Here is an 18,931-nt window from a genome sequence, read left to right on the forward strand (position 1 = left end):
TTTTTTAATGAAATTCAACTTTTTTTCATCATAAGGGGGGGTCGAGGGGTCAAATCATCTCATTTCTAAGAATGTGTTTCTGAAATAACCATTAAAGTTACAGGTCTGAAATTTGGTACATTGATAGACACCCTATCTCCTTACAGGATGACAATGAGACATTCGAAAAATGTATATAGATTTTTTTATATAAATTTTTAAATTTTACCCCCTTCTGCAGACAGCGTTTTCAGCCATTGTAACCAATTAAAATGTCTTTTACTCTTTTCCTGTAAACATTTTATGACATTTTTTATCGCTTATTAAACATGTTTACCAAATATTATTATAATTGAACTGATAGTTTTTGAGAAAAGTGATTCTTAAGAACACATACCCATGTAAAATTGACATTTTGAGAAAAATCAAAATTAAAGTTTCAATGAGTGAGAAAAACAAGATATGCATGTATATTGTTCAAAAAGATGTTTTATTTAGCTCCCCCCCCCCCCCTTTCGATGAAAAAAAAAATTCACCCGAAGACATAATAAGTCCAATTTTTACTTTTCAGACATTAATGTAAGCCCCAAAACAACTAAAAATTAAGATAAAGTATCCCTTAATTATAAATACATGCAAATAATAAGTAAATAAATAGTTAAAATATAATTAATACCGTTATATGAATGTGGTTTACACAAGAAGTTTTTCAAAGTAAAAAAAAAAATTACCTACACCAGTTCAAATAATTTGGAATCTAGTCTTTCTCAGGTTTCAGGCCTGCATTTTTTTTCATAAGCACCTAATGTTATTTGTACTCATACTAGTGGTTTGATAGAGTACACACAATAATAATTCCAGTAAAGAATGGCACCAGTATTTGAATATAAATGCAACTTGTATGTTTTAGGTGGCTGAATAATTGTGGAGTGCAGTGCCTTTATAGTAGATAGTCCTTCATTGTAATATGATATGGCTTTTTATATATAGCCATTGAGCTGATAATGCACATATGTATGCTGTGCAGTATAAATGTTATAGATGGTAAGAAATGCTGATATAATGTGACATGGCGAGACTGAAGCTCATTGCACATGTACAGCTACAAGGACAGAAAAACTCTGGTCCTTATTTATGTTGAAACAGTAGCTGATGCTAAATTGGTTCACCAGGAACCATGCAGTGCTTGATGATGAATCTTGTAATGAAATAAGTTAGGTAGAACTTTATAATGTAAGAGTCTTTGTAGCTGGAGGTGGTGGTCAACGACAGTATCCAACGAGAAAAGAATCCCAGGTTGTTAACATGATATAGATCAAGGTCTATAAAGTGGAAATTATTGCTATATATGTGATAAGCAGTATGTGATGTGGTGTTTGATTATGAAGAACTTCTATGTCATACTGCAGTATTTAGGCAGCTTTCAGACAGGGTAGATGGCTGACGAGGTACTAGTATGTGGTGACGTTTTCTTCCAACAAGAGGAAGGGTCAGTGTACTGCATATGTGTTGTTTTGATCTGTTGATAGAAAGAAAATGAAAATATAAATTAAATAGCCTATTATGAAAATATTCAAATGATAAATATAGCATTAGTGTTATTTACTCAATATATAATCAAGAACTAAAAAGAATGATAGAAAAAAATGAATGGACAAAACTTTTTTTTTTCCTTACCTACAATTCCCAATGTGTGTAGATCTATGTCTATATCCTTGTAACAGATTAGGTAAGTCATTACTTCTGATTGTAGTCAGGAGAAACTGAGACTGGAAATAAAAGAAAAAAAGTTAATGTATGCATGCCATTGTAGCCCAGTAAAGTTTAGATCTAGAAATCTAGTAAATAAATCTGAACTACGACTAGATCTAGAATTAGAAAAAGCAACAACTAGATCTAGACTATATTAGATGTATAGATCTAGATATATAGATCTAGATCTAAATATCTTCTAGATCTAGAATCTTATCTTCTCTTCTGCAGTGGATACGATCTTACTGCTCATGGAATGGAGATCTAGATCTAGACTAAAGTAGACAAGATAGATGATAGAGATAAACCTATATAGATCCAAAACGAAATCAAGTTTCTAGATCTATTTTATAGAACTAGAGGTTACTAGATCAATCTAAATACTAAGGCATCTAGAATATGATTCGAGATCTAGAAGGGTAGCCTTAGACTAGCCTAGCCCCAAGCCTAAGTCTAAGTGTAGTAACTAGATCTAGTATGACCTAAACACTGAATACGTGCTTGTCCGACCCCTAGATTTGTGTTTTTATGATATTGCTATATCTAGATCTATAAAAAATATTAGGAAACATGTACTTACCGTAAATAATAATGGCAAAGATAGCATACAATATCCAAAAGGGTCTTCTATCGATTCGCGGATGCCATCATTGTTGCTGTAAACATCGGAACCACATGGCTGGAAGGAACCAATCAAATTCGTTTATTTCATAAATATACATCATGATCCAATCGGATTTGAATAGAGACACGTGTAATGGTCTAGTTTGAACTAGTTCAAGGCTAAGGTTATTTTTAGATGAATGAGTCATTGAAATGGACTTGTAGAGCTGATCGTAGGCTTTTCAAAGACACCAAACATGACCCACTTTTATGTCGGGCTACGCGGTAATCGGCATCGTAAAACGGCAATTTTTTAAACATTTAGAGCAAAATTAGCTTACCCCTACCCCTTTCAAACTCATTTTTTACATTAAAATACCTTTATTTTAATGATTTTAGCTAAACTATATCATTTACAAGATATTATTCTAACATAATATGCAACTTTTGAAAAATCGATTTTTTTAAATGAAAAATGATTATTTTTGACCCGTTGACCCCCTTAAGAACTCATCAGAGATTCAGCAACTTTCTCTCAATTGCTTTTCAAGCATTTGTTGGTGGACTTCATGTTTAATAAACAGTTTCTCCTGTATAAAATTAAATAATCAGTGAAACAAACAGAAGTGTAGCTTATTTCCAAAACTCAAGCATGTTTTGATTTTCAGTTACATTAACTCTTTATAGTTGTTTGAGAGAGAGGTTGTTACAATACCACTAAAGCAGTTATCTACTATAGAATGCTCAGACTGCCAGGATATGAAGCATCTGCAAAAAGCTTTCTACTCTATATGTACAAACAATAGTGCCTTGCATGTTTAAGTTGCAGCAACAGGCCAGTTCAAAAACAGGGGTGTACAAGTTTTTTAAAGCCTGTTCCCATCACTGTGGACAGCATGTATAATATATTCAACATTGAACAAAAAAACAACTCATATTCATTCATGAATCCTGTTTATGTTTGTTTTTTTTTTAAATTAACAATGATTTAAGCTTTTCTTAACCAAATGTAATGTAATAGTTTTGAAAAATTAATTGCTAAAAATTGATTATTTTTTTAAACAGTAGGCATCTCTCAGACTTTGTCTTTCTTTACAGTCTCCAAAATACTCTGAAGATGGTACCATGAATGAGGACATTGAGGACTACATCCATATAAATGGTAACCATGTAACAAATATAAATGAATCTAAGAAACACATAATGAATGGCTCTGTCAAAATGAATGGTGATACTGACAATTCAAATGTGAATGGTGAAGCTCTTATTAATGAAGTAGATCACATTACTCTTTCTGGAGAAGAGGAAGAAAAGAGGTAAAATTATCACTTATGTTATCTGGATTAAGCCTTTTAACTAAATAACTATTTGGGGTTTTAAAAAGTCCTGTAACACTGTAAACAAAAAAGTTTTTTTTTAAATTGATATAATTAAAAAAACACAGAAAAAAACACTGTTTAAAAATTAAATACTTTTAATGTCTTTAGAACAAAAACAAGCTCTAAAAATACAAAATTTCTTAGACACCCTATACACTTGGTAGCAACACTTTTATTACCGAAAATAAATTCAATTAAAAAAAAAAGTTGCTCTTCTGATTATGAAAATGTGGCTTTATATCACAGTAGTAGTTATTGTGTAAATAAAATATCTCTTTTATAGTTTTTCTAATATATTTAGCTTAATGCCCACTCTTGCTTGCATCATTCAGAACAAACAAAAAAGTAATTATTCCTGTTTTATTTTGTTAAATGAAAACTTCATTCTCTAAATTAAGATTTAATTTTCAATTTATTTGTTTTGTATTCTTGCATCTGTTCTTTTTCCTTCAGACTTCTTTTATCTATGGGCTGGGTTGAAGAGGATAACACTGAATATGTTATCACTGATGATGAAATAAGAGAGTTTCAGCATTTGGTAAGATCTTCCTATACATACATACATACATACATACATACATACATATATATAAGTGATGGTTTATTAAGTTCCCCTTTCAGACCTGTGGTTTATGGGGCAAACAGTGTAAAGGTCATCTGTTTCTGTGGCCTTCGGTGATAAGGGTGTCATATGGCCAGCACAACGACCAACCGCCTTTACTTTACCCCAACTTAATTAAGGTACTCATTAGAGTTGGGTGGACTCAGAGGCGCCCAAAGATCCCGAAAGTAAAAATCCCAGTCTTCACCAGGATTCGAACCCAGGACCCCTGGTTTGGAAGCCAAGCACTTTACCCAGAGTTGCCTACAAGTACGAATCCTGCGTAATTTGTACGCAAATGGACACGAAAATACGCGAGTACAGTTTATCATCTGAAAATATGCATTTCCCCCTCTAAAGAAAATAAATTAAATAAAAAAACAAGTAGTTCTTGCTAATCATATATATAGATCAGTGCGTCAATGCCTGGAAATGGACTATTCTTATTAGACGTGCAAATATTTTAATGTTTACTAGATCTTACTGATCTAAATAAAGCGCAGTTCCTTTCAATGTGTCAGTTTATATGAAGTCTTCAAACTGATTGGGAATTAAATGATTGATTAGTTCTAATTCATCTAGACTGGATCTAGAAGTAGAGATATTTTAATATGTCAGGCACCTATAGTCTAATAGAATTTACGTAAATCTAGATTTAGAACTAAGAACTAGATCTAAATTAGACTTGACCAGGTGTATACAGATTTAGAACTAATCTAGATCAAAGTACATCTAATTATAGATTTAGACTACTGACTAGGTCTAGTAGCTCAAGGCTGTAGATATCTGTAACTAGATCTAGATAATCTTATAAAAAAAACTTATTGATCTCCTTTCTTATCCTTTATGGAATCTAAAATAAAAAAGGGGCCAGATCTATTCTAGATCTAGATTCGTTTTTTTTATAAACCACCAAATTCAGGAGAGAGTTCTTTTGAGATGATAGTGAGAAGGGCAGAAATTTTAATAGAAGAAATATTGGTTGAGCTTAATATCTCTCTTAGCATGATAAAGGGAATCAAACCTATGTTCCCTGACTTGCAGAACATATCTTCTGTGCCAGATCGAAAGCTACTGTTAAAATGACTGAATCAAACCTATGTTCCCTGACTTGCAGAACATATCTTCTGTGCCAGATCGAAAGCTACTGTTAAAATGACTAAGTTCTATTACTTATGAAGGCCTAAATTCCAAGAATGAAATCAGATCTATATTTTTTCAAAAAAAAAAAAAATTAAATGCAGAATTGATTTACCAATTGTTTTATTTTTTAATGTAATGTTCTGACCAAGTTTAGCAGAGATCGTTCCTGTTGTAAAACGCTTTTAAAAAAAAATATAGATAAATATTTATCTGCCAATTTATAAGTCGCTTACATTGATAGTTTTTCAAGCATGACTAGTGAGAGAATTGTTTTTAGATTTAGATCTCAAGAGATAAAATCTCATTTCATAGCTGTTGTCTTTTTTTTGTTTTTAAAATTGAATTTTTCATACAAAGGATTATAAAACAAATCTGAAATATTACTACTGTGTATTGATCAATAAACTACATAGGGAAATATACCTTTTTTGTCTTTTTTAATAAGATCTATATTTATAATGTTTTGGTATATGTTTTGTTTTGGTATATGTCAAATGAATGAATAAATCTGTTAATTATGTGCTCATGCAACAACTACTTATGTTTTTTGAAAGTTTTTTTTTTTTTACAAATAAGTAGTAGTATAGTTAGTAAGTGCCAGACATTGCCTAATGTAAAAAAAATGAAGTTAATATTTACCAACTCCATCTAATGGATATCCTAATATATTATCACAGCTCCTGTAGTGTTCATAAAGAGAATAAATACTGTAGTATACATTTTTTTTAAATCCTAATTTTCCTTGAAAGGACCATTGACAAAATACACATAAAGGATTAAACATAATTTAAGTTGTTTTTTTTTCACCCTAAAATGACAATGAAAAAAAACTGCTTAAAATATACTAATAACCCTTTTATTTTGGTATTCTACAGCTAAAAAATCATTGCAATGGTCAAAAAAATGGTTTCAAGGCAACTTTACGCAATGCTCTTAACTTAAAGCTGGATGCCAATGTATTGCTAAATGGTGATACTGCAAATGATGACAAGCCTTTGTGATATCTCCAGCTTTCATTTCTACATATTTAGTGGATAAATGGAAATGATTTTATTTAAAGAAACACATCACTTTTTAGAAATCTTTTTTTTTTTTTTTGAAACTACAATTATATATTCTAGAGACAGTTTGAAATGAATATCTTATGACCAAGACATCACACTACAAAAATCAATACTAAGATCTAGTGATTGAAATATTTATTCTGTCTCAGTTGTTGTTGTAGATCTGTTTAAGTTGTGACATAGAAAGTTTTTTAGCATAATAGCTCAAATAAATTTGTCAAATTATCATCACATTGTGCTGTTAACAAAATTTCTTGCCATAATTGTGGACAAGGGGCAATAACCAAGCAAATCCAATTCATTTTATTGTTTTCAATCTATTTGATATACTTTCAGATAAAACAACCTCTTAAATTGAAACCGCTTTTTTTTTCTTAAAATTTTATTTATATCAGTTAATTTTAGTGGCAGCATATTTTTGTGAAAGATTCATTTAGTACCAAAATTGTCATTAGGTTTTCTAGTTTTTAATGATTGTTTTAGACCATTCTTGTCATGTAACTGAGCAAGGTTGCATAACTGTAGTCAGGATTAGAAGATCCATTCATTTTGTACATATTTTAAAAATGGAAAAATTCCTTGATCATAGTATTTTTCCACATTTCACTTTTTCCGATGATAGTAATTTTTCAACATTTCATTTGTCATAAAAAAAAAGTGTTGATGATTAGTCCTTTAGTTAATATTATCATTTCTGTTGATTGGAGCCAAATATTCTTATGAAAGTTATTTTGGCCTTAAGTTTTGTTCTGTGCTTATGGAAAAACTAATTGCAAACAGTACAAAGAAGCATATCATTGAGCTAGGAAAATAGTAGTACTTTTCCATTCAGTTTTAATTAAACTATTTAGTATTTGCAGGTTTTTTTTAAACTAACATTTGCCCTGTTAGAAAATGTATTAATATATATGATTGCTACTGTTTCTATCTGCAAATGTAGTAATTTTGTCAACCTTGTATGAATGTATTGGCTAACCTCAATACATTCCAATTTTTTAAAGTTAAACATTGAGAGGAGTAAATAACTACAGTGGTTCTTAGTCATGCAAATGTTTTATCTATCTTTGTTGCTTGAGAAGTTTTCAATCTTTTGACCATTATCTTGGCACACTTATTTACAATCACTTCAAAGAGGTTTTGAGAGCAAAACTGTATTACTTAAGGGTTATTTAGAAGCCTGATTTATTTAGTAAATACAAAATAATTGATGCCTCTACACAAATACACTTAGTGCTTTCCAAAGTGATACTATTGTTCCTGTTTCTTTTGTTAACAAGTCTTATGCCACACAAAGTAAGTTTTCTTTAGGTTTTAACTTGTGTCATCTGCGAAAAAATATAAAATGTGTTGTTAATTTTGGTTTAATAACATACAAGCCTTAAAGATGAACAAGATATAAATCATTGTAATATTAACAAATTTACCAAAGTTGGTTTTTTTCTTTTTATGGAGGAGTTGGGTTTTTTCCCCACATAGGCAATGGACACATTACATATGGAAAAAAAAATAATAATGTGTGAACAAAATTATTGTTAAGAACCACTATAATGGCAGCATGTTATCGCTACCCCACGACCACTGGAAAACATTGGACTTTATCTTATTTGTGTGTAAAAATGTGTTTTCCGTTTAAATCTGATTCAGTGCCTTCTACATGAAAACCTGTAATGTTTTTTTGTTTTTTTACTATTCATTGTTTATTGCATTCTCTCAATTTCATAATATAAATACTAGTATTATTACTTTCTCCACTTGTCTGATATTGTTACCTATCAATGTTGTGGTCATACTAGATTATTCAACAGTAGAAATTTTTTTTAGAAATTTGCTTTATGTACAGATAATTTATTTTTTTTAACTATCATGCCAAAAATTAGTATTCAGAATTAAATAATTTGACAGTAACTGCAAAGAAATTATTTTTTCATCATCATAATGTTTTACATTTACAATAAGAAATTGAGTAAATGTTAATAATTTCTTCTTATTTAAAGTTACCTTTGTGAGTACTACATTTTATCAACTACACTTAACTATTTAAATAAGTGTGCAATACTTGTAGTATCAATCATAGTTTTTCCATGAGTTTGCTATTTCCAGCTGCTGGCCTGCCTGCTAGTTATTTATACCTTTGTAAGGTTCTTGAACTGTTTGTATGTGCGTGTATGTGAGAGAGTGTGTTGAGCATGTTTCGCAGAGATATCTATTAACTTGACAGATTGCTAAGATGCATTGTTATATTTCCACTAAATCATTTAAACTGTATAGTGTAACTGCAGATTGCAAAAAAAATAATTATGCTGGTGATATACATGTAAAAAATTTTCCCCATACAAATGTAGGACTGGCATCTTCTTTCTTATCAATTTTGTACTTGCTTCTCATTTATGTTCCTTTTTTTTTTTTAACATTTGTGAAGAATTTCTTTTTCTGTTGCAGTAGATAATTGTTTAGTTGAAGAAATCATCAACAAAACTTAAGGAAAACCATTCATACATTGTGAATGGCATAGATATGTTATTTTTTTTAATAAGCTGTGTACATTTGAGAAGTATTGTTTGCTCAAACATCAGATTACTGTACAAACAAACAAACATAAACTGCTTATTTATGGAACACTAGCTTAAAGTGTGATTTATATTATGTTGGACTTTTTGTTTGTTTCTCCTAGGAGGACTACTTCTTTCCTTGACCTCAACCTATTGACTTCTAAATAATGCCGGTGGTCTATGATGAAGTACATGTGTTATATCAAAACTAGTTGTATAATGTAAACTCCAGTATTTAATGAAAACTGATATTTGACTTGGATTTGCTGTGAAGAAAATCTATCCTGCAAATTATGTCCTTATTTGATTGAAACTAATTCAACCATATCTTCACACCTTTTCACAGTCTAAGAATTTTATGTATATTTTAATAATGAACAGAATACAGAGCAAAAATGTGTGTTACAATACATACAAGCTTAAGCCAAGCAAAAATGATTTTAGCTGTGGCAAATTCATTGAGTTATAGTTTTTAAAATACTCTTTGATTGTTATGTTGCTGGGCTTCAAGTTGTTTTGATAAGAATTCTCAATGTAAGTTTTAAAAGGATTGTAATTTACAGTTGTTCATTTTTCAAAATGTCCTAAACCCTTAATCTTGTTCTGGTTTGAAAATGAGTAATCTGGAAAAAGAAAAAGAAAGAAAAAAAAAATATTTTTTTTTGATGTGCATATTTGAAGTTTTTTTTTTTGGTTGTTTTTAATATCTGACCAGTCTTTTTTTCCTCATTTGCTTTTCATTCATTTTGTTGTTGCTTTATTCTGTATATAAGACTGTTTTCTTAGAGAAATGGATGAAACACAGTGGCCAGATGTTTCATTAATTTTTTTCTTGTTATTTAATTGAAAAGTGAAAGACATGAGAGTTGATCCCATATTCTTGATCTCATACAAATAGCTTTCAAAATGTGTCACCAATATCTAGTGGGGAAAATATCAAAACTTGAAACATTTGTATTTATATTTTTAAATAAAACTAATGATACTAGTCCAGCCATCTTCTCCAGAATGATGGTGTTGCAAGTAGGTGTCAATCATGTGGCAGCTATCTCCATACATTGATTCACTTCTATCATCCCAGTCTAGTGCTCTTAGATTGAAGGGACAATTCTAATGAGAAGTAAAGCATTACACTAGGTGAACATTTTCTAGAAGTGTTTGTTTTATTTTTGTATCATTCTGTCACCAAATGATTATGAAATGAATCCTTGTCTTGATAGACTATTTTGTGTGTTGTTGTCTTTGAACTGAGTGTGGCCACTGGTTTACAGTGTATAAGATGTTTCCACTGACTGCTGCAGTGTCTTATAAATCATTAGAACATTGCAATGAATACAATATTGACAGATGCTAATATTTTCAATGCTTTTTTGTTCTATTTTTGTATTTGTGTTCATTGGGTTGGCCCCTGTCATTGTTCACTCCAATGCTGTATTGAATAATAAAGTGAAGTCCTGATGTACAGTAACATAACTCTTTTGCTTGCTTCATTGTCTTAGTCCAATACTAGATAGCAAACGGTTTGTTCTTCACAATCGTAGGTCTGCTCGCTCTGAAGCTGAGCAGTGTCTTCTGTTGATCATCTGGCCTTAGTTCTAGTAAGCGCTGATTTTCTGTGGGAATGTTAGTTCTAAGAGAATAAAGCCAGAACATTTCCTAAGCTCAGCCCAGGTCCTGGACACCAACATTTCTCCCCGCTAATGGCTCCGCGTATGTTATATTTGGGTAATTAAGGGGTGGGAGAGTTGTCGAAATGTGTTTCCTGCTATAGGAATCAATGGGACTCAAATGAAAACCTCACGCTCCCGATAAACGAGAACAAGTATGTCAATAATTCAGTGGAAGGATTATCATGAATCGTACAAAAAATTTCGGGGATAAACTTCTTGGCCATCTGAACTTCCTTTGGGGTACGGGTAGTTAGGGTTCAGACCCGGAGTAGTCTGCAATGAACTGCGCAGTGGTTTCCAACTCAGGCAGCTCTCCATATTCCATATAGGGGTTTATGGAGCTATTGTCTTGTTCGTGCCTTTCGATGCAGCTTTGGAAGAAATGGTCGTCATTCTCTGGTGAGCTGATCTAAAGTATTTCCATATTTTATTTTGCATATTTATTAACTATGCAAGTAAAGTGATTAGTGTTTATCCCAAATTGTCTTTTGTTAACATTATTGAGAAAAAAATCTAATGTCATGTGCTTAGCAATTAAAAAACAAAATGATTAACTTTGGTATTTCTCAAGTTCACGATCTACTAGCATGATCACTTGAGGTTCACTACATTTACTGAGTTTCTAATTGGTAGAGGGAAAACTTAAGATATAAATGGTTCTAATGTGTACTGATAACTGTAAACGGGTGCTCCAGGACTGTTAGACTCAACTATTGATCTTATTTTACGCAAAGTAATTTAATAAATGTTAATGAGCCCTAGCGCATGACTCTTAAGCATATGACACCCATCGGACATCCTTAATAATTGCCAGCTTCAACTCGTTTGTTGTAGAAAATGAAATTGCCTATCGGGAAGCAAAAAAAGTAGTTCATTGCACTTAGAGGGAATGGAAGAAAGCATCTTCGTCATCATTTTACACCGTTCGGAGATTTACTAAATGGCTGACACTGAAAGTGTATGTGCATCTGCTCGGAACCAGCCCAGAGAAATAGCTATCTTCTAGGTCAGTGAATTATTATTTTCCTTAAATCTGAAGAGACATTGATCTAAATCAGTGGTTCCCAAACTTTTTTGTCTCGTAGACCCCTTGCCATGTTTTCTGGTTTTCGGTAGACCCCCTGCTCAACTTGCACATTTTTGCAAATTCATTAACATTTTTGTTTAAACAAATTTCTAACTGTTGTGAGTTGATGAGTGAAAAACTAATTTTAAACTACACAACTTAGGATATTATGTTTAATATACGAATTTGTCGTTCTATGAAGTAGTCTTTCCAACATTAAATATTAATTAATTAATTAATATGCCTTAAGTATCGTTGTTAAAGGTTTCGCATACAGCAGTTTCTCGTGTATTTCTTGATCTTTCACGTGTGGCTCAAATGTTGAATCTGCTGAACTGTTTTCATTAACAGGAGATGGGTTTGTTTTTTGTTTGTTTTTTGGTTTGAGGCACATCGGCACAATTTAGGCCATGTCGTGCCTGTCAGGAGATGGGTCAAAGGCGAGTAACTGGAGCCTAAACCAGTAAACTTCGAGCAGGAAGGGCTCATTAGCCTTGTCTTGTTACCCACCTAGCAGAAGGAAAACTGAATTCAAACCTCTGCTGCCTTGCTACTATACCCAAACATGGGAAAGGTCTCGTGGGTCAACCCTAAGGAAATATAAGGAAACGGTGACCATTAGCACCATGTATTTCTGGGCCGTCCCCTCTTTCTCTTTCCTTGGGGGTTCCAGGTTAGGGCTTGCCTTGTTATGTTGGATGCAGGCTTGCGAAGGGTGTGAACTATCCATCTCCAGCGTCTCTGAAGGATATCTACTTCAGTGGGCTGCTGCTTTGTTCTTTGCCACAGTTCCTCATTCAAGATCTTGTCTGGCCAGCGGATCATAAGAATTTTCATCAGGCAGGTATTGATGAATACCTGGATTTTTTTTTCATGGTGGTGATGGTGGTTCTCCAGGTCTCAGCGATATGGAAGCAGATGGGCAAGACGTGGCGACAATTGGATAGATTCGCCTAGAACCGAGATGCCTGGAGGAAGCTGGTTGGTAACTTATGCCCAGAAGGGACTACAGGCATAGATGAGATGAGATGGTGACCATTAGACAGTTTGTAGCACACAGCGCTACACCTTGTCAGACCAAACTGTATTTATGTCTTTTGCAAAGATTTACATAAGAAGCTTTTAATTTTATAACTCATGCCACCGAAGCGACCTTGAACTGTATTGTTGCTTAAAGAAATTATTTTAATAATAACAGATGTAGGTTTGTGCAAAACAGCTGGTAAAATCAATGTTTGACCTTTGCTGTTTTCCGTATTTTGCTATAAGAAAGGAAATCATGTAAGACACTCACAAACCATCTTCTCTATATGATGTCGAACTATGATTTTGCGGGTCTATTTTGAACTTTGAGTGTTCGAAAGTTTTTAAAATCTTTATTTTTGTCAAGGTAGCATTGTCTCAGATGATCTTCCAGCGAACCTGGTTCATATCGTCATAAAAAGGCTTGTTTGACAAGGAAGGAATGAATCCCAATTTTAAATAATTAATGTTGTACTGTCTACATTTCTTTTTTTCTTTGTTCTAAATATTAGTTACATGTAGACAAAATTAAGCTATTTAAATAAGTATTGAAATTGATTATAACAATTTTTCATTTGAATAGCAGGATAAATATTTAAAGGGTTAACGAAGGTACAAATCATATATTAGTGTATGCGATAATTACATTAGTGGAATGTGAACATTAAATGTGCTTAAATGAAATCTATTATCGTAGACCCCCGTGGGCATCTCATGGACCCCCAATTAAGTTTTTTACTTTCGTAGACCCCTTGGAGGTCTTCGTAGACCCCTGGGGGTCTATATAGACCACTTTGGGAATCACTGATCTAAATAGTCTCGACTCATGACAATCAGTAATCTAAGGAAGCACTAAACTAATAAAGAACTGTCTAGATCTCGTTAAAAAATATTTTGATACGCTCTTTAGTAGAGCCTATCAATTTTTGTCAATATAGACTAATTAATCAGGGAGTAGTCAAAAGTTGCAGGCACGTAGGCCTACTAATGTAGGATCTATTTTTTTCTGGGGCTGGGGGAAATAAATAATAAAATTTACGGAACTAAATTATATGTATGTGTGGAGCGTTACAACGCGCGCCGTTAAATTTAAGGAGTAAAAGAAGGGTTCTGGCAAAAAAAAAAAACAGAGCTAAGAATAAGAACTGTGTGTATGACTTTTTGTTCTGGGGAGGGGGCAGGAGGAGAAAAAAAAAAGGGGGGGGATAATATAAGAATACACGGGCCAAAAGTGTTTGTGTGTGTGCGTCTGTAGGGCGAGTTATGTCAGGGGTCGTGAACGTTAAAATGCGGGCAGTCTTATTAGAAGTGTATATGGCTCCTTTTGTCTCGAAAGGCAATGGATGCGCCCAAATGAGTCACTGGTTTTGACTTAATCTTGAGACGGGGCAGAATCTGGTGTGGCTAATCAAGCCAATTCTAGAACGGCAGACTTTGCCACAATTCGTACATGTGTATGCCTCTGATTTAGGGCTAGCAGACAGGGCAGCTTTCTTTTTTTCCCTCTTGATTAAAGCCGCTTCAATTCTTTTGTTCTCAGCAAGGGTTGTCCCAGCACGCACAGTCTGTCTCCATGCACTCCGGTCTTTGGCTATGTTTTCCCACATACTTTCGCTGATGCCTGAGGCTCTCGTGTCTCGCTTGCAGACATCTCTATATGTTAGTCTTGGGCGGCCCTTGGGTCTGACTCCTTCCACAAGCTCAGCATATAAGATATCTTTCGGGATTCTACCATCTGGCATGCGGGTGACATGTCCGAGCCAGCGTAATCTTCTTTGTGTCAGGAGAGCATACATGCTGTTCATATTGGCCAATCTCAAAACTTCCTGATTGGAGACATGGTCCCTCCAAGAGATGCCCATTATGCGTCTCAGGCAGCGCAAGTGGAAACTATTCAATCTGTGCTCTTGGTACATGTATGTTGACCAGCTTTCACTGCCATAAAGGAGAGTGCTCACAACACAGGCGTTGTAGACTAAGATTTTGGTCGCTGTGGTCAATTTACCATTTTCCCAGACGCGCTTGGAGAGTTTCGCCAATGCTGTGGTAGCTTTTCCTATCCTTTTTGTCAGCTCGATGTCTAAGTCTAGGTTACTGACAATTGTTGAACCCAAGTAGGTAAATTCCTGCACCACTGAAAGGGTGTGGTTCCCAATTTGTATTATAGGTATTTCTGCGACGTCTTGTGCCAGGATTTCGGTCTTGGAGAGACTTATAGTAAGGCTAAACTCTTGACAAGCAGCTGCTAAGGCGTTCACTAGCTTCTGTAGACCTCCTTGTGAGTGAGATACGAGTGCCGCGTCATCGGCAAACAGCAGCTCCCTTATCAAGATACGATGCCTTTTCGTTTTGGCTTTAAGACGTGCCAGGTTAAAGAGCCTTCCATCGGATCTGCTATGGATGTATATTCCGTCTTCCAGGGATTTAAAAGCACTGGATAGTACGACTGAGAAGAAGATTCCAAAAAGTGTAGGGACCAGTACACATCCTTGTTTTACACCGCTCTTAATGGAGAATGGCCTGGAGGAAGAACTTTCAAACTGAACGGTGCCCTGCATATTTTCGTGAAAAGCTGACACTAGTTTTCTTAACTTATTTGGGCAGCCGATTCTCTCTAGTACAGCAAACAGACCGCTTCTGCTAACAAGGTCAAAGGCCTTGGTCAAATCAATAAATGCTATGAAGAGGGGCTGCTTTTGTTCTCTGCTCTTCTCCTGTAGCTGCCGCAGAGAGAAAATCATATCTGTTGTAGATCTACCTGCCCTAAAGCCACACTGCGACTCTGGATAAACACGATCTGCCAGGATCTGTAATCGCTTTAGTAATACTCTAGCAAAAGCCTTTCCGACTATGCTAAGCAGTGAGATGCCCCTGTAATTGTTACAATCAGAGCGGTCGCCTTTATTTTTATAAATTGTAACAATGTTGGAGTCTTTCAATTCCTGGGGGACCATTCATTGTTCCCAGCACAAGCTTAGCAGTTTATGGAGTGGTTTGATTAGGGCATGTTTTCCAGCCTGAATTACTTCAGCAGGAATGCCATCTCCTCCGGGTGTTTTCCCATGTGCAAGCATGTCAATGGCAATGCTCAGCTCCTTTACTGAGGGCGTTTCGTCTAATTCCGTCAAAACTGGAAGTGATGGGAAGTTGGAAACAGCATTTGGTGAGATGGCGTTTTCAATCTGGTAGAGTTCTGCATAGTGTTCTACCCATCGTTCCATTTGCAGCGCACGATCGCTGATGATTGTGCCATCTTTTGACTTGAGCGGAGCACACTTGCTGGTGTGAGGTCCAAAGGCTTTTCTCATGCCCTCATATAGTCCTCTTATGTTACCACAGTCGGCACAAGATTGAATATCTTCGCATAGCTCCTGCCAGTATTTGTTAGCACATTGTCTCGCTACTCTTTGGACATTGTTACGTGCAGCTCTGAGCCTTTTTAAATTGCTTGGGGTGGGATCCTTCTTGTAGATTAGCATGGCTGCGCTCTTGTTCGTAGTGGCAGTTTCCATTTCTGGTAGACTAGCTTCAAACCAGTCTTCGCTTTTCTTGGTTTTGTTTCCAAAGACTAGTGATGATGTTTGGTAGATTGTATCACGCATAAACGTCCAGCTTTTTTCTACCTCAGTCACAGAGAAGTTTTTAAAAGCTTCCTCTAATTTGTTCTCAAATTCGGTGCAAAGATCAGGATTTTTTGTGCTAGTAGTATTCAGGCGTGATTTTCTTTTTCCCTGTGATGTGTGGATCTTAGTTGGCAGCAGTCTTGTCCGGCAGGACACTAAAGTATGATCAGTATCACAATCCGCGCTTTGGTAGCTACGTGTCAGCAGTATATTTCCAATGTCCTTTTTTCGTGTCAGTATCATATCCAGCTGGTGCCAGTGCCCAGACCTAGGGTGCCTCCATGAGACACAGTGCTGTGGTTTTGTTCTGAAGTAGCCTATGTGTTGGTAATGCAGAGCTTATGGTATGTGCAGAATTCAAGCAGTCTTTGTCCGTTCTCATTCATCTTTCCGATTCCAAAAAGCCCAAGACAGTCTGGCCAGGTAGTGTGATCTGATCCTACTCTGGCATTGAAGTCACCTAGAAGGATCATATGTTCTTTTTGAGGAATGTTTGCAATGGCTTCTTTGAGGTCTTCATAGGACTTGTCTTTGTCCTCCTGAAGCGAGCATAGTGTGGGGGCATAGGCACTAATTAGAGTGACTTTTCCAGATGCTGTCATCATACTTATGCTTAGTAGCCGTTCCGAGCCACCAACTGGAGGGACTATCATGGGAAGAAGACTGTTCTTGACAGCAAAGCCCACACCATGTATTCGAGTCTCATCCTGTGTTTTCCCTTTCCAAAAGAAAGTGTAGTCAGTCTCGCGGAGCATGCCGTTTTCGGCCAGTCGGGTTTCTTGCAGGGCTGCAATGTCAATATCTAGCCTTTTTAGCTCGTTGTTTGTAACTGCCGTCTTCCTTGCATCGTCGATCTGCCTTAGATCATCAGTGAGACCAGAACACATTGTCCTGACATTCCAAGTGGCCAGTCGCATAACAGGGATTTTCTTTTTCAGTTTAACTTTTCTTCTTTTGTTGCTTGGTGCCAAGTTTCCAGCCTACTTGTCGTTTTAAACTAAGCTCTAAGCACCCATTAGAGTAGGCAGGCTGTGGCGGATCAGCACCTAACTGACTGGGGGCTGCCCATGTTGAGGCGGACGGTAGCTGAACAGTGAGGCACGAAGACCTCTCCCACCGTCAGAGACAACCCGTGGCGTCCATACATTACGCCAATCAAGTTGGACTTATAACCCGTAACTGTTGTCTCCCGTGTTGTTTTAGCCGCTTTGCAGCAGCACCAGAGTTTCCTCTCTGGGGTGCATTCCTGGGCCTTGGATAAAGGGGTCATGGGTGGCCCATGCGTCATGATCCCTCTCTCGACCTTGCTGATGTGATCCAAAGGAACGCATCGCATTACATTTGGCACCAACTCAGTTGCAGAAGCTGCCGGAGGGAATTTCGTAGCTGATACTCCCAACGCCTAAGGGGCTTCACTCCTGATTTCTCCTCGAGGTTGTCTCCTGAAGCCTCAGTACCGCAAGGCAGCGGGGGTTTGAAGTCAGAGTACCCGTCTCCTAGATGAACTGCCTTACTAGGCTGACGAGCTCCATCTGCCCGAAGCTCCCGGTTTTGTGGCGCCAGGTATCCTCCTTCACCCCTTCACCTGTTAGTAAGAGCAGTTTCGCCGGGCTTAATATATAAGCCACACGAGCAGGCCAGGTGCTGGACTTAGTTGTCAGAGGCTATTTGAGACGCATGCCATTAGGAGTATTTTATAGACAATGGGAGCTTAACCCCATTGACACCCCTGGCCATGACAACCTTAGAAGTGCGAAAAAAAAGGAAGGTAGGATCCCACCAAAATAAACAATACATGGCCTGGGAACAAATCTTATCTTATAAAATACATACGTGTGTAATATATATATATATATATATATATATATATATATATATTATATATATATATATATATATATATATATATATATATATATATATATATATATATATATATATATATATATATATATATATATATATATATATTCAAATACAAAAACAAAATTTAATAAAATACTCTGAAAGACACAAAGATAAAGGCACATTCCTCGTCCCATACGCTAGGACAAATTTGTACAAATACTCCTTCTTCCCTAGTGCTATTAGAGCATGGAATGGGTTGCCTGAGCTAGCCAGGAAATCCAGTGACTTGGCAGAATTTAAGTCATTGGTTAATATGCATGACTAAATGCATGACGCGTAGGACGTAATCATCTCCTTTTTTGAAGTAACGTCTGTATTATATAAGATAAGATAAGATATATATATATATATATATATATATATATATATATATATATATATATATATATATATATATATATATATATATATATATATATATATATATATATACACCGAGGTCCTACGTATAGCATGGTTATATAAATCTATATCTAATCTATATTAGACGTCTAAGGGTTAATGGAAAAAAGGTTATTTAAACAATACAGTATGGATTTCTCAATAATAAGCAAATTCTTTCCTGGCAATT

General features: G+C 35.2%; 1 protein-coding gene across 1 annotated transcript in view; it reads left to right on the forward strand.

Moving 5' to 3' along the window:
- Positions 1–10,543, forward strand: part of LOC106065450 (vasculin-like protein 1) — a 52,716-nt gene extending 42,173 nt beyond the window's left edge. Inside the window, exons 11-13 of the mRNA XM_056028409.1 lie at positions 3,433–3,650; positions 4,167–4,251; positions 6,333–10,543. Coding sequence (XP_055884384.1) covers positions 3,433–3,650; positions 4,167–4,251; positions 6,333–6,458 — 429 coding nt within the window. The 3' untranslated portion in view covers positions 6,459–10,543. The remainder of the gene's footprint in view (positions 1–3,432; positions 3,651–4,166; positions 4,252–6,332) is intronic.
- The last annotated feature ends 8,388 nt before the right edge of the window (positions 10,544–18,931 follow it).

The sequence above is a fragment of the Biomphalaria glabrata genome, chromosome 5, assembly GCF_947242115.1.
Source record: "Biomphalaria glabrata chromosome 5, xgBioGlab47.1, whole genome shotgun sequence".
NCBI lineage: Eukaryota > Metazoa > Mollusca > Gastropoda > Planorbidae > Biomphalaria > Biomphalaria glabrata.